At 36.3% G+C, this 27,991-nt stretch overlaps 2 protein-coding genes and 2 long non-coding RNA genes across 4 annotated transcripts; 2 read left to right on the top strand and 2 right to left on the bottom strand.

The window, feature by feature from the left end:
- Window position 1: 1 nt before the first annotated feature.
- On the top strand, window positions 2-2,286 carry LOC147843118 (uncharacterized). The gene is made up of 2 exons (XR_015495707.1): window positions 2-681; window positions 1,152-2,286. It is a non-coding gene; the product is annotated as an uncharacterized LOC147843118 (long non-coding RNA).
- On the bottom strand, window positions 1,569-8,592 carry sb:cb1058. The gene is given in 3 exon segments (NM_001386723.1): window positions 1,569-2,329; window positions 5,530-6,155; window positions 8,522-8,592. Coding segments are annotated over 2 exon segments (732 nt in total). The 5' UTR covers window positions 6,112-6,155; window positions 8,522-8,592; the 3' UTR covers window positions 1,569-2,179.
- A 4,043-nt stretch (window positions 8,593-12,635) lies between these two features.
- Window positions 12,636-18,563, top strand: LOC147843117 (uncharacterized). Its single transcript, XR_015495705.1, has 3 exons — window positions 12,636-15,976; window positions 16,152-16,218; window positions 17,872-18,563. It is a non-coding gene; the product is annotated as an uncharacterized LOC147843117 (long non-coding RNA).
- On the bottom strand, window positions 14,767-27,661 carry b3gat3 (beta-1,3-glucuronyltransferase 3 (glucuronosyltransferase I)). Its single transcript, NM_001015059.2, is given in 5 exon segments — window positions 14,767-15,234; window positions 18,635-18,925; window positions 20,979-21,333; window positions 24,906-25,065; window positions 27,355-27,661. Coding segments are annotated over 5 exon segments (993 nt in total). The 5' UTR covers window positions 27,443-27,661; the 3' UTR covers window positions 14,767-15,135.
- Window positions 27,662-27,991: the final 330 nt, after the last annotated feature.

Raw genomic sequence — 27,991 nt, 5'->3', positions numbered from 1 at the left:
CGCCCATTTGACGACAACCAATCAGGTAATCTGATAACATTAAAAGCGCCAAAAATACGTTGTAGTCTATATGGCAGTCGGTCAATGTTTATGAATTTCAAAATATTCTGTATATACAGAGCGATTATTTGCACAAAATGTTGATAAAATTATGGTAACTGTACATAATATACACGTTCTATAAATAGTAGTGATTGATGAATTAAGCAGAGTATGGTAAAAGCAATGTGGACGCGAACAGGCAGGTAAATAAACCATTAACATATTTATAACATACATATGAGAGTATCATACTTACAAAGTCGAACAACATATCTGCTTTTTGTAGATTTATTATTTGGAATGAAGATAAAATGCTTAAGATTTTTTTGTCAAAACCTTGTCAGGCTTCACATTTCCACTAGATGGAGTTATATCTGCATCTTTTTTTTTTTGTATAAAATTTTAACAGTACAAAAAATATACATGCCAGGGAGTAAGCATAAATCAAACACAAATAGAGAAATGTTCATATGTAAATATTAAAGTTAAAATATTAAGTTAAATATTTTGAAAAACTGGGACCTGAAATTCGGGCCCAAGTGTGTTGCACAGTTATTTCCGTCCACATACTCTACAAAAATCTCATTCAAGTACTTTTTGCCATTGTAATGAATTTTGTTAGCGTTCCTATTATTTTAGGTCAGTGGTTCTCAAAGTGGGGGTCGGGACCCCCCGAGGGGTCGCGGGGCAATGAAGGGGGGTCGCCTGGTGATTTCCAAAAATCTATTTATTGTTATTAAACCATAAGAATTAACATATCATATTTTATCCATAACTATACTGAAAATAAAAATAGTCGTTTATAGTTACTATATACTATATAGTTACTATATTAGCTTATAGTTACTAGTTCTATTGGATTGCGACCCCTGGGGTAATTACATTATATTAAAGGCAGCAATAGCGTCAGATGCATTTTGATTTTATAACATCAGGTTATACTTTCTGGCACATTTAAAGCACTGACACAAATTTAATTGGTGTGTCTGCGTCATTGCATGCAAGGTTTCTGTATGTATAACCACCTCAGAGGATATTGGGGGTCACGAGTCACTAGCATTGTTATTTTGGGGGTCGCGGGCTGAAAAGTTTGGGAACCCCTGATTTAGGTGACAATTTTGTTACAGTTTCTGTTCATTTCTGATCAAGCCCTACAGTAACATTTGACACTGTAATTTTTACATTCAATCTTAGAAAGGATGTTAACAAATAAATACAATGTGTGTGAAATCTTGTGATAATCCAGGAGCTGTGGTCCTAACAATTTTTGAAATAAAATAAAAATAAAAATGTACAAATGGGATTGATTTGAAGACCTAAACCTTGTTCTTGAGACCACTCTTGTGAACTACAATATAACGGCTAGTGTATTAAATAAAGATTTAACCACAAAGTTATTATAATATTTATATTTTGAGAAATTTGCCTTTGTTAAGACCAGCACACTATCATATTACTAAAATAATTCAAAATTGATTACTTTTGTATTTAGCACCACAGAAACAAGTGATAGAGTTTTTTTTTAAAAGTTTTTTATTAGCATTCCTTTGACATCACAAAGCAGATAAAACAAGACAAAATACTTTTCATTTCACATATGCAACATTAGAAAACCATGGGTTTGTAAATAAGAAACAGAACATAAATAACTCTACAGAACACAAAAGCCATCATTCACTCCATCTCTTGGCTCAATTATTTCTGCACTTCATTGCCAGAGATGTACCTCTTGATGACTTTTTTTTATATCTTTGAGCTCCCAGATTTGTTCTTGAGGGTTGTGTTAACCCTTTGAAAGAGTACACGTTAATGGCCAAAGTACAGGAACCCTCCTTCTGTTCACAGCTCAAAAACTTTCCACGTGGGATAATTAATAACAGAAGCCACATGTTTCCTCACGAGAGAACAAAGATCAGCTATACACTCCCTTTAGTTAGTGCTGCGGTGATAAATTTATACACTGATAAAACGTTCAAATATTGACCTCTCTTTTCAGGTTACATAATGATCTGATCAATAGCCATCAGTTTAATGCCGAGTTCAACAATGCACATTAAATACATGAGCACATTTAAATTAATAAATCAAGTTATTCAGTGATTGAAATGGAAAAAGTGCAGCTGAGATAGTTTGACCGTTATCTGAATTCTGCCAAAACACGATTCTTGTTCAGTTGGGTTTTGTCTGATGGTGCAGATGAAGAAGTTGATGATATGGGTGTCAGAGTCACACTATACAGATTGGCAACAAAAGTCTCCCATCCTCGACGAAAAGCTCTGTCCATTGCCTAAAGCAGTAAATAAAGAGAGAAAAACACGATAAATAATAAGCATACTCAAGTAAAAGTACCATTACTTAACCAAAAATGTAGTGCATGGAGAGTAAAAGAATCTGTTGTAAATATTACTCAAAGTATGAGTGAAAAGTAGCCCTTTTTTAAAAGTACTCAATAAAGTAGTGACGATTACGCTGTGAAAGTTTGATGCGTTTACATGCAATTTGTGCAGGAATGTGTAAACGTAACATTCTGTAGTGCATTTAGTCATCGTTTAAGGCCATTTGGCGATTTCTGTCGTGATACAGGAAACATCCTTCATCTTCTCATCAGTGACATACAGTGTAAACCACGGGTGTCCAAACAATCTCTGGATCACTGTGTAAAGACTTTGGATATCTTGAACACTTTTAATGCTTCAAAATAGTTTGCTGCATTTATGAACCGCTCATGTCTTCAAGTATTTCAGTATAATGCGTTTTACCCTCTAAAGTCCAGCTACAAGTATATAGGATTTTTACTTGATCAGGAGTTTTCCTTCATGCACACATAGCAAATTTGGTTCACAATTTGAGAGTTAAGCTTGGGTTTTACTATCGAAATGGATCCTGCTTTCCTCTTAAAGCTTGTAACGTTTGGTGTCTTCAACATTTTTACCGTTGCTTGACTATGGTGATGTTTTATATATGAATGCTTCAACCAAATGTCTTCAGCCTTTAAACTTTGTTTATCACAGCGCTCTGAGGTTTGTTACAGGACTAACTCACCATTGTAAATAACTATAACTGTATGCGGAAGCTGAGTGGCCTTCTCTGAATGTCAGAAGCTACACTCACTGGATGTCTCTGGTATACAAGGCTCTTCTGGGTCTGGCGCCTTTATACCCATGTTCCCTTCTTCATAGGTCAAAAAGCCACTATGCCCTACGTTCAAGTGAAACTTATCATTTGTCGGTTCCCCGGGTTCAAACTGAAATAGGGAAGTGAGATTTTAGCCATGCCGCCACCTCATCCTGGAATTAAATCCCAATTAAATCATTTCACTCTATCCTTTATAACAAACATCATCAGTCCATTTCTCAAAGTATGTGTTTTAACATATTGTAATGTGGTATAGCCGAACAACTAAACTGTATTTTTATATTATCTTTACTTTTTATTTATTAGTATAAATTTTTTTTTCATAAGTCGTGTGTAATGGACCTCTTGGCCAGGTCACCCTTGTTACATCTTTTCTGAATCTAAGTATGAAAGAAATTTTAAAAAAGTGTGAAACCTGGCCAAGGAAATACAGTAATTTACCATTTATACCGTTTTATAGCAAATAGATAATAAACAATTAATTAAAAGTACATTTTTTAAATATATAAATATATATTACAGCTGAGACAATTAAAAATACAGTACATTTTACAGTATATATTTACAATACTAAATACATGTACAGCAAGATAAATGTTGTATATATTAACAGTCATCTTGGTGTAAGTTTCGGTTAAAGTAAATTAAATACCGTGAATTCTACAGGAAAATATTAAAAGTGTACTTTTTTTTTGTAAAACATATTTCTGTCTTTCTTAATAACCTTGAAAATATTTGTTTGTATATATATATATATATATATATATATATATATATATATATATATATATATATATATATATATAAAGTGAATGAAGATGCATGGTCAGGTAGAAGGAAGTGGGTTTATTTCTAGGGTCATTGCTCTGACAGAAGAATGTGCCCTTATTAGCTGAACTAGAGGACATGTAATGGAGGTGAACTGACAGAGTCCTTCAATTATTTGCAGAAATTCCACTAATCAAGGTCACCTTGCTTACGACCAAAAGAACTGTGGTCACTGTATAACTTGGTTCTGTCCTCTGACCATATATGTGCAAACAACTGATAGTGACATAACAGATGGACTAATAAACAGGGGGTGGAAGTAATAAAGATACATGTGAAGCTATTCGCTTTTCAGTGGGGTGGAGACATAGAAAAGAGTTATATTGCAGCAAATGTAAACACTTCTAGAGTGATGGACTCTTTAAAAGAACTACAAAATAGAAATAAAATTGAACTTTATTCCGGATTCCTTGCCAAAATGTGTTCCAAACCATATATCCTTACAGAATGACCTTGCCTCCTTAAGTGAACTTTAAATAATATTAACTGTGTGGATGATGTTTGAAGCTAATAATAAAAACTATAACTTTTATTTAACAAATCTTGGTAGTCAAGGTCACCTAAATTCAGACCAAAACTTAAAAGCATTATCACTGCACAAATATAATTGACTATATCATAGAATACCCTAAAACTAAAATGATTGAATGATAAATCAATTATAGAACTAAAATATAACATAGTTGCTTTTTAACAATAATTTTTGATCACGACACAAGATCGATTGCCATTTGTGTAACCGCACTGCAAATGCCATACACTCAAATTATGTTCGCTGTTTGTTCAAACTACTTATTTAAAATGAGCTAGAACAACATAATTCTTGAGTTTTTAAGGACAACTTAATTCTTTTTTGTTAAATTCTCTAAAATTTGTAAAAAAAAAAAAAAAAAAAAAAAGTTACCTTAATGTTGTCTCAACACAAAGAGTGGAACTCTGCATTTGTTACAGTGTGGTTAATGGTTAGTGTAGCAAAATCTTGAATATTTTAGTTAGCATGGTTTGCCTAACCATGTTTTTGGGATTATATAGTAAAGCATAATTTACAGATCTAAACAAAAAAAAGAACCATATATGTCTTCTAATGTGATGAGCATCCCCGTAAAATCTAATAAACAATCTTTAACATTTTTGGTGTCCTCTTACACACTTTCGTGTTTGTCTGTATTTGCACAATTAAAAGTAGAAGCATAACTTCAGCAACACATTGTTTAATAAACAGCAAGCCATGTACCACATAACTTAATTCGCACCTTGCTGTATACCCAAAATTAACCGATTGCTTTGAGTAGCAACTTATTCGTTACATTAGTTCTAACTACGCTAGCTGCGCACATGTTTTTATTCAGAAAAAAGCCAATATCAGCGCCGCTAAACCAGTGTTGAAGGGAGTTCTATCAGGATATTTTAGCATGGTATTTCAATAGGATCAGCAAAACATTGAGTGTAAGAAACTTTAACAAATTTTAATCCACATCTGAACTGAATTTTGTTTTCCAATGCTAATAAACTGCTAAATCTCACCTTGCGGTAATTCTTGAGAGTGTTCCTCTTCACAACTTCCATTGTCTCCTCATTCAGCTTTCCTTCAGTTTTCATGTCTTCCACTTCTCCCTCCTTCTTCCCTTTGATCAGAATCTGGTCATCTGCATGCTCTTTCGCGGAGAAATGCCCCATCGTTGGTTCTGGTTCTCTGTTGTTTTCTAGGGTTTGGGATGGAAGTGCCTCATCTGGCTTCAGATCTACAGATGTACTGGTTTCATTACCCAGTTCTTTCTCTGAGGAAAACTTCCCGTACTTTGCCTTCCTGGAGCTCATCCTGCTCCATCGGCGGCTTAGTCTGCTGGGCTTCCTCTTCAGTAAAGTGGTCCCATCGTCATCATCCATCATATCCTGGTTAAAATCAACCACATGGTCCTCCTCTTCTATCCAGCCTGGAGCTGGCCCATTGTCTTGGCTGCTTGGCTGCTCTTCTTTGCTCTCTCCTTCCATCCGTACATCGTCTCTAAACATCTCGTCCAAGCGTCCATAGAATCCATTAGTCTTGTCCAGGAAAGCAGGAGTACGAGGGACCCGGTTCTTTTTGAAGCTCCTGCCGATCGTCATGGTCTTGTGAACTCAGGAGAGATGTTAATCCAAGCGTCTGTAATCTAAAGAGGAAGGAAGGAAGAAGGAAACATGTGACTTTGACTTGTGATGGTGGTCATTTCTTAAAAAAAAAGTTGGGAAGAGATCAGACATGTGTTTACAGAGAATACTTTCACAACATCTCCTACATGAAGCAAGAAGAGGTGGAAGAGCAGCAGGCTTTCACTGGGATACTGTTGAAATAAATCTATACGGCCTGAGGTTTATCTCTCTCCCCCATCCCACAATAATGGGTGTTTATCAGTCACGTCATCATGAGCACACAGTTCAAAGTTCGATCTGTGTGTATACAGCATATCAGTAAGTTCCTATTTAGGGACAGCATGTCTCCTAAACAGACAGACTACCCTCTGCTTTATGACTTTTTGATAAGATGAGCTCCAGCCTGTCATTGACTTTGACTCCAGTTGGTCGAGCTGGAAGTGCAGCTGCTGCCAAACAGATGACTGTGACTCAAAATCACTCACAAATATGTCATGCAGCAGGGATTTCAGCTGGTATTATTATATTTTGTTTTACATTACTCATAATAGCACAAGCTGAATTCTTCTTTCTTTTCTTTATTTTACAAATAAGATAAAAAGAGGTGATTATAAATATTTTAAAATTGGTTTTATTACAGCATATGGGAACACTCAGACTTCAAGATATAATGCAATGACACTTAAAATTTACATTAGGAAAATATAAGAGAACAGTTTTGGTTCCCTAAATACCCTTTTAATAAGGAATCCTTAAACGTGCAATGTTTTTTTTTTTTTTGTGTGTGTGTAAAGAGGTTAAAGGTTATTCATCAGAACTTCAGTAAAGAACCTTCATTTAAGACTGTATTGGCAACAATCGTTCCTTGAAAAACCTTTAACATCCTGGAACCTTTCCATTCAACAAAAGACTCTTTATACTGGAAAACCACACTGCGATGGAATAGAAGCAGCATTTTGGTTTCCCAAAGACCTTTTCTGTGAACAGAACTTAAAATAAATGTATATAAGAATGAGAAACATTTAATAAAACTTTTTTGTTCATTGAAATTGTCAGTGCTAATCAAGAAACCTGTTTTTAAAAGAGCTATTTCTCATATTACAAGATGTAAGCATCATTTATTATTGATACCCTTATGCATATACAGTTGAAGTCAGAATTATTAGCCCCCCTGTTTAAGAGCAGATTTTTTTCAACACATTTCTAAACATAACAATTTTATTAATTAATTTCTAATAACTAATTTATTTTATCTTTGCCATAATGACAGTAAATAATATTTTACTAGATATTTTTCAAAACACTTCTATACAGCTTTTTAAAGGCTTAACTAGGTTAATTAGGTTAACTAGGCAGGTTAGGGTAATTAGGCAAGTTATTGTATAACAATGGTTTGTTCTGTAGACTATCAAGAAAAAATATAGCTTAAAGGCCTAATAATTTTGACCTTAAAATGGTGTTTAAAAAAAATGTAAACTGCTTTTTTTCTAGCCGAAATAAAACAAATCAGACTTTCCCCAGGAGAAAAAAACATCAGGCATACTGTGAAAATTTCCTTGCTCTGTTAAACATCATTTGGGAAATATTTAAAAAATATATAATTCAAAGGTGGGCTAATAATTTTGACTTTAACTGTATATCATAATTTCTGCAATTCAAAGTAAATTTCCAGTAAAAGTAAAGTTTGTTTGAGAGAAAACACAAATGAAAGTTTTTTATAACCACAACAGACTATAAATATAATGTAGTACTGTAAATGACAGTTTCCACATGAAAAGAAAATATATTTCCAATATTACTTGATAAACTAAATGACTTATTTTTCTTATTCATACACTGTAAAAATTATATGACAAACTAGTCCTGATAACATTTGTTTTTAGGTCATTGTAAATTATTAAACCAAGTTAATCATGTTATCACTTAATTTTATAAGTTACGCAGTCAGTTTTAAGTCAGTTTAACATAATATAAGTTCAATGGGCTTGTAAGGTTAATTTGATTCAGCTTACAAATTTAAGGCAACCAGAATTTTTTTACAATTTACACTGAAAAAACTGATTCAGAGATGATTCCTTGGATTAACACTTTTTTTTAAGTTAAGTAGTTGAACAATTTATTTAGGTTGGTTAAAAAAAACAATTTAAATAGAAAATTACTTAATTTGTTTGTTTAAATTCAATGCATATAAATTGTTTACAAGTTTGCAGACATAATTTTTTTCAGTGTATATCTAAATTACAATTTAGGGTAAGTTTGTTTCATGATGATATGCTTAAACCACTTTTAAAAAAACTGCGCAAAATCATAAAATCCCAGAAGAACTTAATATATAACAGTACTCATGTAAAACATCAGAATAAAAGCAAGAGATTGATCAACTCACCTGCTGGCTGCTTTGCTGTGACTCTGCTCTTACTCGCTCTCTGTTCTGGGCCCAACTCACCTTAATCTGACACACACACAATCGTCACACTGTCTGAACCTGTCGTCATTCAAGCACACTAATACCTCCCTCCTTCTCTCTCTCTCACTCACTCACTCAGTTTCTGTTTCATTTAATTACCTGACCAAGTGAAGCAGCCTATAAAAAAACATAAGTGTGAGCCAACTTAGACAAAAATACACAAACACTATACTTTAGCAGTTGTATGTGTTGCCAAAAAACATTCTGAGAGGAACTGACTCACCTGAGCAGGACTCTTAAAAGTGTTTTGGGGATTATTCACTGGGTGGGAACATGATGCACAGTCAGGGATTTACATCTCTAAAAGGAATACCAATACACTGATCTCGCTCAATACTCAACACACACACACACAACACACACAACATAATGTTCCCAAGTGCACTTGTGCATTTATGTGTTTTTCCACCTCAGAATTATGTTGGAATAAACAGAGTAAACAAGGCAGCTTAAAAACACTAACGTGCCAGTGAAGGAAAGTGTTGGGAAGAGATTGAACGCAATACATGCCTAGAAACACTAGGTGTGGCGTCTGAAGTGACCGCTACAGGGTATTCAAAAGTGCATGTGCTTGTGAGAGTATTCATTTGTAAAAAGTCTTTGGATCTCTGTTATTCTAAATGGAAATAGTTGTTTCAGTGTAACCTTGTGGAACTGCTTCCAGGTAGAAGAGTGTGTGATAAAGAGCGGTCACTGGCCAGCGGCCCCCAGGATACAGAGAAACAGCTGTTTCACAGGTGTGTTTGCACTTGCGCACGTGTGTTAAAGAAGGCACAAGATGTTTCAGTGCTGTTGAATCATTATGGAGAGGGAGTTTACTGTCTGCTTATTCACTGTTTGTGGTTTCTGGTGATCACATGGCTGCTGAAAGACTGACAGAAAAAGGTTGTGTTTTCTACATGAGAAAGGCTCTGAAGTAATTGTATTGGTTCTATACCACATTGGTATATCTCTTAGCTTTAGGCTAACTTAACCTACGAAAATAAATGACATGTGGGATTTTTAGAAGTGAAATGTCCCACTTCTGACCTTAATATGCTCAAGCCAATCGCATGTCACAGTCACATTTTTACCCTGTCATATGTGAATATATAATACAATAACATTTAATGCTATTGTGCCAATTTCAGTTAAAACAAAAAAAGGTATGCAAGAATCCTAAAGCTAATTTCAATACCTTTTTAAGACGTTTTGAAGACCTCATCGCCACTTTAAGATCTAATATTAAACCTTTAACTTAATAAACTGTTGTTAATAAACAGCTACAGTTAAATAAATCAATGGAGCACAACCATGAACTCAGAAAAGCTTAGAAGAAGCAATCCTTGAAAGAACTAATTTTGTGTTTGATTTCAGCGACAAGCTTCAGCGACTGTTTAAACTTTCCTTTCCAACCAAGAGTACGGAAACATTTTACCAATGGTTTCGCATGTGGAGAGTCACCTTCCCGAGTTTGTCGCAAATTACGTGACATCACGGAGGAGCTTGGCCGGATGCGCCCCTTTCGCGTGGATCGAGCCGTTGTTAATATTAGGAGGAACAGAAATACATTTATGCCTTTTTTGAGTCAAAGACTTTGGACAATGCTTAAACTAAATTTAAGATCTCGTAAAAACGTGATTAAGACTTTTTAATGCCTTTTAAGGGCCTTCATTTTCTCGTTGATCTATCAATTTTTAAGACTTTTTAGGACCCCGCGGACACTCAGAAAATGAATAGAAAATGCTAACTTTACTTTAAATAAAGCTGACAAAAATTACAACATTATCATGTAAGAAAAAACTTTTGTTAGTAGAACTCCCACTCATTTTATTCTTTAAACACAATTGAAAGTTTAATTATGGTTCACATAAGCTAGCTCAGTGCGAATCCTACAGAAGCAGAACTAGTCACCGTATGAAAAATAATGTCCCATAATGTGTCTCGCTGAAATCGGGGTTCGTCAATCGCCCCTGAGTTCATAGGCCGTATGTCGGTTCTAGAAACCTCTTGACAATACTTGCAAAAATTCCAATTCCGAGTTGTCTGGAAGTAACCTGAAAGCAGGTTGCACTGTTCAGCTTAAAGGCATTTCTATATCTGTCCCTGGTTCTGCTGGCAGGTGGTGAGCAGGACTGTGTGTACCAGGATGCTTACCCAAAGTTGCAAGTGTGATTTCGGGAGAGAGGAGGCAGATCTGGTAGAAACAATAGAATAATTCATTTAGATTTAAGATAGTGTTCAACTGAATTTCAGAAACATTATTTTAAGGTTGGAAATGTACAAAGTGCTGTTTAAAGGGATAGTTTACACAAAAAAGAAAATTTCCCCATAATAATGTAGTTCTAAACCTTGATGAATTTCTTTATTCTGTTGAACACAAAACAAGAGTGTTGGGGGAAAAGCAGCCTTTGGCATCCAAAGGAGGAACAAAAAATACTATGCAACTCAATGGCTGTTTTCCCCCAACATTTTCATTTGTGTTCAACAGGAAAAGGAAGCAGGTTTGGAACAAATTTAGGATTTTTTTGGTTGAACTCTCTCTTTAACGGCACTTGAATGATTTGGTCTAAACTGTAAACTTGCTTCTAAAAAAATCTTATTTAGATACTTTGAATTATGTTTCCTAATTACGTTTTTTAATTGTTAATATTAGCAATTTTAAGAACCTCTAAAAGCAAACGTGGTACAAGACCTAAACCTTCAAAGCTCACAGTTTGTCATTTCTGTCTAATTGTTTCGCCCTCTCTTTATGTTTCAGTTGAGATTACGTCAAACATGGAATAAAAAAAGCACATTTCAAAGCTTTTAGGGGCTAAAGTTATGAAGGTCATGTGCTATTGTCAAATTAATTGTGAATTCTTTAAATTTTTTAACTGTTGGCAAACAGAAAGCAGAATTCAAAGTTGTACTTAAATGGATGAAAGTTAAATCAACATAAAGTCAACATAAAATTGTAATGGCTTAAAAATAAATGTGAAAAAGGTCAAAGACAAAAAAGCCAAAAGCGTATGTGACGGATTTAATGAAGATTAGTAGTTCAATTTTATGAAGAACTGTGTATGGACTTTCACACTTAAAATGGAGAAATATACAGTACATACACAGAAAATCACCGGCCACTTTATTGGCTATATGTCAGCTGCTAGTTAATACAAATATACAATTTCTAATAATCCAAAAACTAAACCAAACATTGCAATTTCGGAAGAAATATTTTCTTTTATATAGATTAAAAGCAATGGTCCAAATAATAGGAAATATCCAGCAAGTGGAACTTATATGGGTAAACAATACTTGCTTATGTCAGAGCGGAATGATAGAGCAACAGCAACTGAACTGTAAACCGTAACCACTCATTACAGCTTAAGTCTGCAAAAGAAGTTCTCTGAAACTTTGAAGCAGATGTGCTACAGCAGCAGAAAAGCAACAGTGCCCACAATTGGCTCAACAAAATAGGATTGGAAAAGCTTGCCTTGTCTAATCAGTCTTGATTTCTGCAAACTTTGGACTGCGGGGTCAGAATTTCACAATGAAAAAATTTTTTATACAACCTTGGATCAACCATTTAAGCTGGTGTTGGTGATGCTGGGGGCATATTCTTGCCACATTTGCCACCACAACCTATCTGAGTACTGCTGCAGACCATGTCCATCCTTTAATGACCATTGTGAATCCAACTTGTCATGCCTACAAGGATATTGCACCATGTCACAAAGATCAAATCATCTTAACCTGGTTTCTCGATCATGACAGCAAGTTCAATAAACTGAAATGACCTCCACAGTCACCATCCACTAAGTACCTTTGGGATGTGCCGGAACAGAAGATTCACATCATGGATGTGCAGCTGACAAATCTGCAGCAACTGTGAGATATGGTCACGACAGTATAGACAACAATCTCGGGGGAATTCTTACAGCTCCTTAAATTTATACCATCAATTAAGGTAGTTCCGAAGACAAAATGGAGTCTAAACTAGTACTGGCAAGATGGATTTATTGAAGTGGCCATACATATATATATATATACAGTTTGACAGCTTAGGGATACTAATTCTATTTTATTATTTCATTCTTGGTGGTTGATGGGAGAGGAGATGTGGCAGAGACTTCCTTTTGCATGGTTAATATGGTTTTGACTAGGAATTCATGTTAAATGTGTTTTATTTAAAAATTTGTTAGGATAAACTATGTGGCTAAAAACTGCTCAACCTTAAGTATTTGCCATTGATTGACAACTTTGGTTAGCTTACAATAGGTCACTGCAAAGAATTTAATTTAATACATCAAATGGAAAATATACTTCTGCCAGGACATATTTTACAGACATTTATAGGAACTCTAAAAGCAGCAAAAGTGAACGCACAACATCTCTTCATCGCAGTATATTTTTCTTATCTTTTACATGCATTCAATATTAAACATTTTCTACAGAAAAATGCAGACGATTTAATGTCCTGTGAAGAGGTGACCAACTCATAAACAGAAGAAGCACTTTCACTTTTTCTGCCATAGAATGATAATCTGGATATAACGAGGCATAGCTGAATGATGAGAGTTCAGTACACTGTAAAGACATACCATGAGCCTCAAACACCATTGTTCCGTTGTTCTCATGAAAATCCAGTGCAAAATCTGGGTTAAAAACTAGGCAAAAAGAACAAAACACAAGACTGTGCGAATTGCACATGTGATCATTAATATGCCCACCCCAGGCAGCATTTAACTGGCCACAACATTTGCTAGTGAGATTGCTATGCATGTATACTATGCGTGACTCTTATTTTGAACATGGGAAATGCAGGAAGAGTAAATGAGCTTTCTGTGAAACAGACAGCCATACGTACTATCAGTTTACAGCTCATGAAAACACAAAACGCTACATACAAAGATCATATGTGTATTCAGCACCACCCCGAAGAGAAATAAGGTTTGTTTAAATCTATCTTTTGTTATTTTAACGTGCATATTGTGACATTCGCTGAGTATGTTTATAATGAGGCAACAAACATTTATAATTATAATTTAGACTATATTTTATTCACAATCCATAACTCAGGAGCAGTAATGGAAGAGCAGACTTGGTTGATTACAGATAGCTTTCTCCCAATGTGAACTTACTTCAATTCAGTTGAAAAGATTGTCATTTGACAAGGCATCTACTCCAGATAGGCATCTAGTTTTCTTTTTGTTTTTGTTAAGTTAAAAGTATTTTGCGTGTGTTTATTTCAGAGCACATCATGCTCTGTTTGTGTGAGGGTAGGCACTGGCGCAGGCTAGGGAGCGTCAGAGCAGAGCTCATTAATATTTACAACCATTCCAAATATGGCCAAAACCAAGGTTTTCATTCTAGGGGTAACTCCTCTGATCATAAATAAGCATATAAAACTATTTATGGAGAATTTTTTAAATGACCTAAGCCACAAACCTACTATGCATATATATATCTGAGAACATTTTACATATTGAGTCAATACACTTTATGGCACCTTTAAAGATTCTGCACAATCCTGACATCTATACATACATTGCAATTCTGTACATTTTTAAATCAATAAAGCAGAACATTTTCAACACAAGGTATCCGATGATCTGTACTGAAAACCCTTATCTGCTACATTTTTCTGCTATCTACATTTTTACATCTCCACCAGTATCATGATGTGCAAAAAAATAGGCTCAAAATGTCCTCACATTCTGTAAATGTTTTCATGCTCTGTCTTTTTCCAGGGTCAAGTGACAACATACGTACTTTACACTCTTTACCAGTGCCACGCAACACATGGCACTGTACTAAAGATAAAGCACACCGTCATGATTCATAGATTAATGGCATAAATAGGAACAATTTCTGATCTATTTATATCCTCCACGTATCAGCGAAGAATTATCCTTAAGAGACAGTTCACTCAAAAATGAGAAGTCTGTCATCATTTAATTACTCTCTTATTAAAGGAAGATATACTGAAGAATGTCGATGAGCAGCAGTCATCGACTTCCATAATACTTTTATTTCCTACTGTGGACATTCCTCTGAATATCTTGTTTTGTGTTCAACAGAAAAAAGATTGGAATCACTTGTAAATTGTCAGGAAATTGGTATGTTTGGGTGAACTATCCCTTTAAGACTTAATACATAGGACAAGAACACCTGATGTAATAGAGACATGGAGAGCATAGACATAACAATGAGTAATAAATATAATCCAGGCAAACTTTTATACATTTCTAAAAACATCGACACAAGCTCAACTTGTGTGCCTGTAAAATTATTTAAATACTATTCAGATGATAAGCATGGATTCTGAAATGTAAAATGATTTCTAGCAAGCCATTTGCATTTAAGTCACGGGTTGTTCTGTGTGCATCTCCTGCTTTTCTTATCTATGCATTCATCGTTTTCTTTCCTCATTCCTCATGTCTTTGGTTTGTAGGCCAGAGTTCACATTTATAGTGTCTACATTACAAGCTTCAGCTCTTGCCAGATAAATAAGAGAATGTGTTTGGCACAATGGAAGTGTGGATGTTTGGTGAAGTTCGGGCACGTTCTGCTCACACCTCCACATCCGGATCAGAGCCCATCCCCTGCTTCAGCAAAGCTTCTTCTCTCTTCATCTTTGGCTTCTCAGTCCGGGTGTGCCAAACCAGCACCTGAGAAGAGCATTGAAAAACAAAAAAAAGCATTATTTCAGCAAAAAAAGTTATTTTTTACTCACCCTCGTTGCAAAAAGGGTTGGGCAACACTCAGAGTTTAGGAACTGGCTGGCTTTTAGTTCATGAGCAATTTCAAATTTATTGTCCGCACAGGAATTTCAAGTTTAAATTGCTGAACAACTATTTGTAGAAGTAGGTCATGGCAATCAGTAACTTAAGTGGACTTTATAAAGCATTCTTTAAGTGGCTGTTCGCCCTAAAACACAATTCTGCTGAAAGTTTATTTACCTTCAGAACTCATTCAAGATGGTGACTTTTTCTCTTCAGCATTAAAGAAGAATTTTAGGTAAAACAGTAGTACTTGGTGATTTATAAAATAAAGTCAATGATAGGCATGGGACGATAACCGGTTTAAAGGTGTAACGTAGTTTGAGAAAGTCAAGGTTTTGAGGTATACGGAAGGTTTTTTAATTTGTTTTTTGAGGTTTTGTAAAAAAAATCTGTGTTTTGTAATCAATGAGGACAGCAAACATCAATGATTTATTTGAATTATTTAGTCTTACAGGTTTACTATTCCAAAATATTTTAAAACGTTTCCTAAAATAAAATATATTGTGTTCAATGGGGTAAATGTTGTTATTTTTACTCAAACATTTAAAAAGAATTCACTATTATCCAAGGTTATCATAACATCATACCATATAATTGCCGGCAGCTAGCTCTCTGCAACTCTTACATTGTCAACCACTGAAGCAAAGCAGGACTCCACATAATCGTGGATGAATGGGAGACCACATGGGAAAGCTAGGCTGCTGCCGGTAGTGGTGTTAGTGACGCCAGCAGGTGGTGCTCATCCTGTGGTCTGTGTGGGTCCTAACGCCCCAGTTTAGTGAAGGGGACTCTATTCTGCTTAGTGAGTGCTGTCTTTCGGATATGACGTTAAACTGAGATCTTGACTCTCTGTGGTCATTAAAAATTAGGGTTGGGTACCGAAACTCAGTGCCAGTCTATGCTAATAAACAAATGAGGAAAAGAAATATATTAATTAGGGATGTAACGGTATTGTAAATACCGTCATACCGCAATATTAATTTTTTTCGATATTACCGAAGTCGCATGACTCGGTAAAACTATAGGTCTTCTGAGAAAATTTGCTCAGGCGAATGAAGCGAACGGGAGGTAGCTGAAACTTCATTTCCCATCAGCCCCGGCGTGGCCATAATCCTTTGCGGTCTGTTGTCGCTACAGATCCAGTAATGCGGAAATGGAGTGTGCTGCTAGTAGCGGAGATGAAAAAAAGATGGAAATGATCGAACCTAAAGCGGGTGTTGTCGCCGCGCGCGTGCTGAATAGCGGTGCTGTCGCGCGCGTTCTGATCAGCTGTGTTGTGGCGCGTGTATTGTAAAGCGCCGAGGGGGGGTTGAGCGCGCATACTCAAGAGAGGTGTTATCGCGCGCCTACTGAAGGGCTGGACTGGACGGAGGTTGTGTCGCGTCGCGGGGGCACTTTTGATCGTTTTGGAAGGGCATTTTCTATCCAAGACTAAAAAGGGCATGTACACTGCACAGGTTGAGCCCTATGTGTGCACGTGCCTGCAAGTTGGGGAATACGACTAATAACAGTCATGGGGACTGCAGAAACACAGCACACTGTTCAGATTGATGCAGACATTGACTTGTACCGCAAAGAGATCTCTATCTCACTCATGGTTTGTCTTCTCAAGTGGGGGAAAGACAATGCACAACGTTACCCCACTGCTGTCAACATGGGCCAAGTCATATCTCTCTTGTCCCAGAATCCTCAGTCCCAAATGAGAGGGTTTTTTTCTGTTGCAGGGGACATTGTAAATACCCAGAGATACCAGCTTTTACCAGATTATAGTTATATGATAATTTTCCTTTAAACCCATCTCTATCTAAGTGAGTGATTAAATGTTAAATGTGATGAGTTTTTAACAATACTAAATTGAAACTTTATTTTTTTTACATGGTTTAATAATTTTTTGTTATTAAAATTGAAGTTCCTGTTTCAAAGCTTACAGATAGATGGCTAATTTGTATGTCATTGACACTTTTGGCACTTTTTTGGAGTATTTTCAAAAGTTTTTTTTTTCCTGTAAATGATTCAATAAATACCGTACCGTGACATTCATACCGAGGTATTACCGTACCGTGAAATTCTGATACCGTTACATACCTAATATTAATGCAATTCAAATAAATAAAATATGAATTGATGTTTACTTTAAACTTATTATAAATATATATCTTTATTGTTCAATTATAATGATAAAATACATATATATATATATATATATATATATATATATATATATATATATATATTTATTTATTTATACATACATATATATATATATATATATATATACATATATATATATATATATATATATATATATATATATATATATATATATATATATATATATATATATATATATATATATATATATATATATATAATTTTTTTTTTGTCTATTAATTTTGTATCTAAAAGGTATCGGTTCAGGCACCGTTTTGGCACCGGTACCATTTTACAAGTATCGATTTAGCACAGGTATCAAAAAAACAAAACAAAGAAAAAACGATACCCAACCCTATTAAAAATCCCAAGCCAAATTTGCAGACTGGCCTCTGTCCATCATGGCCTCCAAACCATCCACTTATCGTAATCATTCTGTCTTCTCTACACAATCAGCTGGTGTGTGGTGTGCAGTCTGGCACAATATGGTTGCCGTCTCATCATCCAGGTGGATGCGGCACACTGGTGGTGGATGAGGAGATTCCCCCCAATGTGTAAAGCGCTATATACTGTAAATGTAAGGAATTATTATTACTTAATATTACCATCTGAAACTTGGACAGGCCCATGTCTAGTCAATGGCTGCTGGTATTTTGATAGTAAAAAAAAACAGACAAAACAAAATAATAATCATTGCTTCTGATGTACACTGTAAAAATGCTGGGTTTCACAGTCCCTTCATGTCATCGCAACGCAAACTGATTAAGTAAACTGTTTTATGTTCAATCAACTTAAAATTGTAAAAAAAAAACATTAAATTCTCCCAAAAAAAACCCTCATGAATTGTGTTGTTTCAGCTTATTTTAAAAGAAGGAATTTAAACAAGCAGAGCAAAAACATTTTATTTTATTTTAAGTGTAAATAATGTTTGGTTGAAAAACAAAGAAAAACGCTGGCAGGGGTAAACGCTATTTACCATTAAGAAATAACCGTTAATATTATTAATTAGAAAAGGTCCACAACTACAGCTAAAAATATTCTTTAATGTTGTGCTGAAAGTTTTGACGTGTAACACAATGTTACATTATCTTAGTATGCAGCAAAGTAGAGACCAGAAGCAGATTAAAGGACTCACCTTGGTGCACAGGTCTGCTTTGGGTTCAAGGTCATCCATAGTGACCAGGTGCTGAAGGAAACTGCTTTCCAGGAAGCCCATCTGAGCGTCACCGTCAAACAGAGCTTCCTTATTGGTCAGTACCAGCCTCAGGGACACTGCAAATCCAGCCATGTCGATAGGGAAGGGCCGATTGGGACGCCAGCCAGTGTGGAAACGCACAACCTTCCCATCCTCCACCACGGGCCGCTCAAACTTCATCCCACCCACCAGACCCACAGGCCACACTGACACACGATAAGTATAGCGCATCTGAGGACAACCAAAGGACAGTGTGAATGGAGAAAGACATGTGTAAGAGAAAGAGCTTTGGAGGATAAAAGGAAATCTTTTGTCCCTTTATTCATTGGAAAAGACTAGACCCAATGTGGGTTGGTGCATTTGAGAGCTCAATGATAAAATGTGTCTGAATTACTATATTATTATACTTCCAAAACAGCCCGACCTAGAGGTTCAACTAGAAACCTCCCATGAAATGGTTGTCACATTCAGTTTTCAGTAAAATTCCCCAAAACATCTTCACAAACTTTAATATTTGAACATGTTTTGCATCTACTTCTATTAGTACAGATGTCATAAATAAATTCCATTTAGTTTTGTACATCTGAATAATGACATTAAGTGGAAACGTCAGAAGTAATGCAATTTTTTTTAGTAATCCACATTATAGTGCAAAATAAGGTGATGTAAAATTCATTCATTTTCCTTCCCATTTTTATCAGGGCTTGCCACACTGAAATGAACCACAAACTATTCCAGCATATGTTTTAGGCAGCGGATGCTCTTCCAGTTCCAGCCGCAACCCAGTACTGTGAAACACCCATACACCATCTTATTCACACACGCACTCATACACTCCAGCCAATTTTGTGTACCCAATTCACTTATAACGCATGTCTTTGGACTGTAGGGTAAACCGGAGCAGTGACGTAACAATTTTAGTAAATAATGTTCATTTATTAAAATTATGTTGTAAAGACTCAAATGTAGCAGCTTTTTAGATTTTAGGACAAAACTAATTGCTGATATTTCAGACTTCAGATCATGGAAAATAGACATTTATTTAGGATTTTCCAAAAACTTTACAGTATACCATATAAAGCTGCATACATGTTTTAAATGCATTCTGTTTACGAAAGATATTCTGGAAAATGCATCAGAGTAGCAAAAAATATTAAACAGCTTTTTTATCATTGAAAATATAAAATACTTCTGGAGAACCAAATCAACACTAAGATCATTTCAGACAGATTAAAATTGTAGCATAAAAGAATGACAACATTTCTTTCTTTCTTTTCTTTTCCTTTTCTCTCTCTTTCATTCTTTCCTACTCTCATTTGTTCCTTCCTTCATACCTTTCCTTTCTTCTTTCTTTCCTACCTACTTTCTACCTTTCCTTCCTCCATCCTTTCTTTCCTACCTTCTTTCTTCCCTTCCTAACTTTTCCTTCCTTTCTTATTTTTCCTTCCTCCCAACTTTTCTTCTCTTTCTTTATTTCTGCTTCCTTTTTCATTTTCTTTCCTTCCTTCCTTCCTTCCTTCGCTTTCTCTTTCAATCTTTTTTCCTTCCTACCTTTCTTTCCTTAATTTTATTTTTTTCTTTCCTTCCTTTTTTCATTCTTTGCTTTCTTCTTTCTTTAGTTCCTTTCCTTCCATCCTTTGTTTGTTCCTTTCCTTTCTTCTTTCTTTCTTCCCATCTTATTTCCTTGCCTCCTTCTTTCCTTCCAAGCCATGCTAGCTTTTATGACTATATTTATGCCACAGAGGAATGAATCGGCAAAATTGTTTTTACTTCTTTGAGATATTAAAACTATACAATGTTTTAGATTGTCCCCTAAAATCTTTAGCAATAACTTAGATTAATTGATTAAACACTTTTCCAGAATTACCAATAAAATAAAACCATATTCCTTACAAGAGTAGAGGTATTACGGTCTAATATAACATCATTATTTGACATAGAAGACTTTTACAACATCATATGCAAGTCTTAAATGTCTTATTCAGCATATGGCAAAGGGTATTATTTAGAAGGCAATATCAAGATTATTTTGAGTGATTTGTTATTTAAGCACTGATCTCATTCTGATGTATGACTGATAAAATTTCAAGTATAAGAGCGTAAAAGCTTTCTTTCAAAAACATGCATTTTTACTATTGTTGTGTATCAGTTTTACTATTATTTGTGTATCATCTTGCAAGTATGTAGCACCATGGACTTGCAAGACACATTATTTTGTTCCACTGCATGTCTTCACATTTGAAGTGTGACTTGATATTTAACTACCAAAAAGTAAACAGCTCACCTCTTCAAAAAGCTGTAGGCTGTACGTGTTGTCATCATCAGCAAAGTAAACCACGGCCTCTTCAAGGGCAGCTGCTTCTTTCCCGTGAACTGTAGAACCCATCCATCTGAGCCAGCGCAGACCCTCGTTCCTCTGCTCAGCCCCCCGGGGCTTCAGCCAGTTGGGGTCTCCCTCCTGCAGCTTCCTCTCCTTGGGCGTCAGCTTGTTTAGATGAGTGTAGGTCAAGCCGGAAGCAGACAGGAAGTCGGAGACGAGCTGAGTTTGCTGAGGAGCGTCTTCCACCACGATCCAGTGCAGCTGGGGAACGTGGAGGAATGTGTGAGCTAGACGAGTGAGCTCAGCTTTCTGCACCAGTCTGGAGAGAGGATGAAGAGGGACAAACAGAGACATTAAGATCTATACAGCGACAACTATTCTTAGGCTACCTGTAGGGATGCATGATATAGTGGTGGGCATTATTAGTATTAGTTAATAAAGGTTGATTTTTAATTAGAGATGCACCAATTGACCTTAAAGAAAAACTTTGGAACCACCAAAATGAGAATAAGAATTAATGAATTTACATTTTTATCCAACGTCAACCATTTTAGTTGCGTGTCAAATAAAAATGTAACTGGTTGTGTAGAACGGGCCCTTAAAATCATAATATCAATTCATCAATCAATCCTATTGTACTTCAGAATTTTTAAGGTATTGTATTGCTACAACATAAAGCAAAGAGAATCAGTACCAGATCGTATTGAGTATATTTGGTTTTCACCTTTATTATACACTCATCGGCCACTTTATTAGGTACACTTGTCCAACTGCTTTTTAATGCAAATTTCTCGTCAGCCAATCACATGGCAGCAACTCAATGCATTTAGGCATGTAGACATGGTCAAGACGATTTGCTGTGGTTTAAAACAGAGCATCAGAATGGGGAAGAAAGGTGATTTAAGTGACTTTGAACGTGGCATGATTGTTGGTGCCAGACTAGCTGGTCTGAGTGTTTTAGAATTTGCTGATCTACTGGGATTTTCACACACAACCATCTCCAGGGTTTACGGAGAATGGTCGGAAAAAGAGAAAATATCCAGTGGGCGGCAGTTCTGTGGGCGCAAATGCCTTGTTGATGTGGTCAGAGGAGAATGGCCAGACTGGTTCGAGTTGATAGAAAGGCAGCAGTAACTCAAATAACCACTCGTTACAATCGAGGTATGCAGCAGAGCATCTCTGAACACACAACACAACCAACCTGATGGGCTGGAGCAACAGACGACCACAATGGGTGCCACACCTGTCAGCTGAGAACAGGAAACTGAGGCTACAACTCGCACAGGCTCACATTGGAAAAATATTGCCTGGTCTGATGAGTCTCGATTTCTGAGACTTTCGGATGGTAGGGTCAGCATTTCGCATCAACAACATGAAAGTATGGATCCCTCCTGCCTTGTGTCAGTGGTTCAGGCTGCTTTTGGTGGCATAATAGTATGGGGGATATTTTCTTGGCACACTTTGGGTTCATTAGTACCAATTGAGCATCGTGTCAGCACCACAGCCAACCTGAGCATTGTTGCTGACCATGTCTATCCCATTATGAGCCCAGTGTACCCATTTTCTGATGACTACCTCCAGCATCTCATAAAGCTCGAATCATTTCAGATTGTTTGTCTTGAACACGACAATGAGTTGACTGTACTCAAATGACCTCAACAGTCACCAGATCTCAATCCAATAGAGCACCGTTGGAATATGGTGGAATAGGTGATTTGCTTCATGGTTGTGCAGCCGACAAATCAGCAGAACTGCGTAATGCTATCATGTAAATAGGAACCAAAATCTGTCATGCCCATGTGGTGTGACTTTCACACAATTTGACCAAAAAGTTGGTTCACATGATGTATGTAATGGTTTTATATTGTTCACATGGCTGATCTTGCTCTATCTCTTGTTCTCTACCTTGACTGTTTGTCCTTGCAGATGAGATTTAAATTTTAAGACTCATGCACAACTCGGTCTTGAGAGCGGCATCAAAGTTGACGTCTTTAGTGACCGTCATTCTTAATCGTACGACTTGCATTAACAGGAAAAAAAAAACTCAATCTACCTGCTTACACTGCAGCTCCAAATGCACACATATCTGATTCACATTATTAACGTTACTTCCACGCATAAATAAAGACTGACTGATCTGAGTGGAATCCATAAGATTTTATCCTGCTTACACATAGGTGAACATATCTGATGTGTGCCACATGACAGGAAAAATCTGAATTGGGTCACTTGTAGTGTAAATGTGGCCTACAATCACCGACCTTTAGATGAGATTTTAAATGTAGGCCTTGACTCTCTGTGGTCACTCAAATTTCCATAGCACTTCTCATAAAGAGTAGGGGTGTAACCCCAAAAAACCCTCCATTGGCCCTCACCTATCAGGGCCTCTTAATTATCCCATCCACTGACTTAGCTCTATCACTGTCTCTCATCCCCTACAGCAGGTGTGTGGTGAGCACACTAGTGTCATTGTACTCTAGCAGCTATGGCATCATACAGGTGGATCTGCACACTAGTGATAGTGAGGACAGACCCACTCGTGGACTTGCAAAGCACTTTGGGTGTATAGAAATACTGTAAAGTGCTATATAAAATACACTCATTCATTCATGTCAAACATAGCATAGTCAATCAGCATTTTCAACTCATATACTGAATTGTAAATGAGGAAAAAACTGTATGCTTCAGCAATATGCATTACTCATTCAAATGAACATCATTGTCCTCATTTCATATCCTGTAATATCCCAATGATATACACCATGATATAGTACCGTTTTCATAAATTCAATCAATTTATAGTTTATATATTGATGACATGCAAAGGACCTTTTTTTTTTACATTTTAAAGCATGCATGTAAAAATATTTCAGAAATGTACTGACTTGTGTATACTCATATTTCTTACTTTATTTAGAACTTCAGGGCAAATGTTTAAGTAAAAATGTAGAAATAAAAAAATGTAAAAATAATAAAATATAAAACCCTTTAAAAAAAAAGATAACTGGTCCAACATAAAAATACAAATAAATAAAATACAAAATTGCAAGTTTCTCACAATGCAGGTATTCATTGTTCTGTCTGAATCCCTATTATGCCATGAACTATTGTTTTCATCTAAATTATGAAGAAGTATTACCATAAACAATGTTTTTTGTGACACCACAATACAAACGATAAAGCCTAATATGAAACAATAAACTTTTTTATTTTGTCCATACAAATATATTGTCATATTGCACTGGCCAAATCGCGCACTAATAGCTCTCTCATGGTCACAAACTGAAGCTAAGTAGAGCCGAGCCTGGTTAGTGCCTGTATGGGAGTCATGGTAAATCTTGAAAGGCCAGCAGAGGGAGCTCACTCTGTGGTCTGTGTGAATCCTAATGTCCCAGTATGTGGACACTATGCTGTCAGTGAGGACCGTCTTTCGGATGGGACGTTAACTTAAACGGTCCTGACTCTGCGTGGTCATTAAATATTCCAGGATGTCCTTCAGATATTAGGGGTGTGTGTGTGCCTGGTATCCTGGGCAAATTTGTCTGCTGGCCTCTGGCCATCATCTCCTCCTAGCCATCCCTGTATCATAATTGGCTTTATCACCCTGTCTCCACACCCTGTCTGTGGTGTTTGTTCAGCACAGAATGCCCAAATGTTGCGTTGTCCAGGTGCATCCTTCTGATATCTTGAAAAATGTTGTAAAATCATTATCACTGACTTCCATAGTAAAAAAATAAACTAATATTTTTGGGTGAACTATGCCTTAAAACTGGCTGTGCAAAGACATTATACCTGTAACAAAACACCTCACACAAGCGCTGCTAGTTCTTTCAACAGAATGAACTGACATCATGACTGACATGTCTATATTATTATTATTATTTGGCCTACCTAGAATATGTGGGTGTTATGACGTATATTCTGGGCACATCCGTCTTCTTGGACAGCTCTGATGTTTTGATGTGCTCCTGGAGCTTCTGCAGTTCCCCTTTCAGCTGAGAGATCTGCTGATCTTTAGATTGCTCATGATCTCGACAGTCACAGCGCTGACCTGTGGACGAAAAACAACCACCAACAACACTGAATAAAGCTATATCAAGGATAAACAAGGCTGGTTTTATTATTATAGAAACAAATGCACAAATTATAAATTATAAAAAAGCAAACCTCTCTTCATGGTACTAAAACAGAGCTTATAATGTATAAGAGAATGTATAATGTATAAGAGAGAAGCGATATAAAAGCAATTAATACTATAAAAGAACATAAAAGGTTTATATGTATGTATATCATCTGTATTAAAAGGGATTGTTCATCTAAAAATGAAAATTCTGTCATCATCTACTCCCCCTTCACTCGGTCCAAACCTGTTTGACCTTCTTCTTGTGATGAACACTAAAGGGAATATTTAGAAGAAGGCTGTAAACCTGTAACTATTGACTTCCACAGTATTTGTTTTTCCTACTATGGAAGTCAATAGTTACAGCTGTTCAGCTTTCAACAGAAGAATGTAACTCATAGATTTGGAGTTAAGGGTGAGGAAATAGTGAGTAAATGTTAATTTTTGGGTGAATCATCCCTTTAACAGTGCATTTTAATATATTGCGGATATGGACAACTTGAAAATTCTTCTTTACTCTTACTTTATCTATAATGTGCAATAAATCAACAGTTGTTGACCAGTGTTCTGTACACACCTTGAGTTATATATGATAAAAGGCAGACAACAACAGATAAAACAGCATACAGGACAACTAACATAGCACAGAAACATCAACCGCATACAGCAGAAACAAAGACAGGCACAATAAGATCAATTTCCTCCCAATTTAAAAGCTTTATGTAGAGATGTAGTGTGACTTTGAACAAGAATTCAAGAGATTGTCCAAATAGACAAATGTAGCCAATCCACATTTTAGGACCTACTAAAGAAATAGCTCGGTCTTCTTTTCTCTTTAGTCTGGATCTGTAAGACTTTCAGCATTTTCTGGTTCGACAACAAATTCAAATTTGCATTTTGGACCACTTGTAGGTGATTTATATAGGATTAGCCTTTACCTATATGTATTGAGTTACAATAGTTCAAGCGTGATGAATGAATGAATCTCTTGAATTAAAAAGCCTTTCACTTTGTCTAATCTCAACAGGGAAAAAAACAAGATTTGACTGCTTAATTTACCTGTTAGTCAAATAGAAGGGCAGAATCAAGTATGAACCCTAGATTCCTGACAGATGGTTTAATGTAATCTGATAGATTGTATGTAAATTGTTGATTCTTACCCCTCTCTTCTTTTTTAACTCTTGTTAACCTCAAAAATTAAAATGTACTCTCTATTTACTCAACCTTTACATGGTTCAAACCTTTACAGGGTTTTCTTCTGTTTAGCAAAAAGAAGATACTTTGAAGAAAGCTGAAAACCGCAGACTTCCATAGTATGAAAACAAACACTATGGGTGTAATAATACATTTAATTATTTATTTATTTAGTTTTTAATTTATAATGCGCTTTTCTAAGACCCAAAGCGTCAAATGATTACAGACTTCCAGCTTTCTTCTAAATATAGTCTTTTATGTTCAACAGAAAAATAAACTCATAAAGGTGTGGAACCACTTGAAGGTGAGTAAATACGGAGTAAATGTCCATTTTTGGATGAACTATCCCTTTAACAGTGCATTTTAATATCTTACGGATGTGGACAACTTCTAAAGTGTGTTTAATTGTTTGTAAATTGATGATAATATGCAACCTCTTCTTTTTTTATCTCTTGTTAATCTCAAAAATGAGATTTTTTGAAAATGTACTCTGTTTACTCATCTTTTAGAGGGTTTTCTTCTGTTTCACACAAAGATACTTTGAAGAAAGCTGAAAACCATTGACTTCTACAGTATGAAACAAACACCATGGATGTCAATGATTACAGACTTCCAGCTTTCTTCTAAATATCTTCTTTTGTGTCCATCAGAAGAAAAACTCAAGGTTTGAGACGAGTGAATGATGGCAGAATTTCATCCCTTTAAGGCAGGGGTCACCAAACCTGTTCCTGGAGGGCCGGTCTCCTGGAGATTTTAGCTCCAACCCTAATCAAACACACCTGAACAAGATAATCAAGGTCTTGCTAGGTATACTTGAAACACCCAGGCAGGTGTGTTGAGGCAAGTTGGAGTTAAACCCAGCAGGGACACCGGCCCTCCAGGACCGAGATTGGTGACCGCTGCTTTAAGGCATGAGAAATATTGTGGTTGTATAATGAACTACGAGACTGCACATGCTAGTTCTTGTTAATAATGCAAAACACACAGAATAAAGCAAGTCCACGCTGACAGAGAGTGCAGTCTTACCGAGCTGCATCAGCGCGTACAGGAGCCCAAACAGAGACACCATGAAGTACAGGACAAACACTGTCTTCAGCTTCAGTCTCATCCTCATGATGACCTGCTGCTGATGCTGGAGCCGAGACTGAAGGAGACCCTTGGTTTTTACACACTCCGCCCATGGAAACCCATTACGACGAGCACGACTGCAGCTTGGGGAGAATGACAATAGATACCGCTAACGTTACCTAAAGTAAAGTACATCCTGTGACTCTATCTTGATTTTTAGTTCGCTCTGTTAGTTTGTAATCATTTACGGTTACAAAGACTGCATGTCACTCTCGGTGGTGTACGTTAATTTAAAGCCGAGATGAATAACGTCCTCTTCGGTCGCTTCATTGTTTTACAGACGCGTCTCTGCGCAAACACTAATGAAGTGCAGAGTGGACAGCGAATCCATTCATCCGCTGCGGACTACCAGCAACTTCCGCTCTCAGTGTGCAACGCAATCAATGGTCTCCGGAGGCGTGGAAGCACGCGATAGTTCCGCTTGACGACTTTTTATTGTTAAATGTGACCAAGTGTGCCGCAAGCCTACGTTTGAGTGAAGGTTTCGGCCGTTAGATCGCCCCCTGGGGGCTGGCTGCAGTACAAGTCATAAAGC

Source organism: Danio rerio, chromosome 7 (assembly GCF_052040795.2).
Source record: "Danio rerio strain M-AB ecotype USA chromosome 7, GRCz13ab, whole genome shotgun sequence".
In the NCBI taxonomy this organism is placed as follows: domain Eukaryota; kingdom Metazoa; phylum Chordata; class Actinopteri; order Cypriniformes; family Danionidae; genus Danio; species Danio rerio.
The sequence above is the reverse complement of the archived record's forward strand: the minus strand, read 5'-3'. Positions and strand labels throughout refer to the sequence as shown.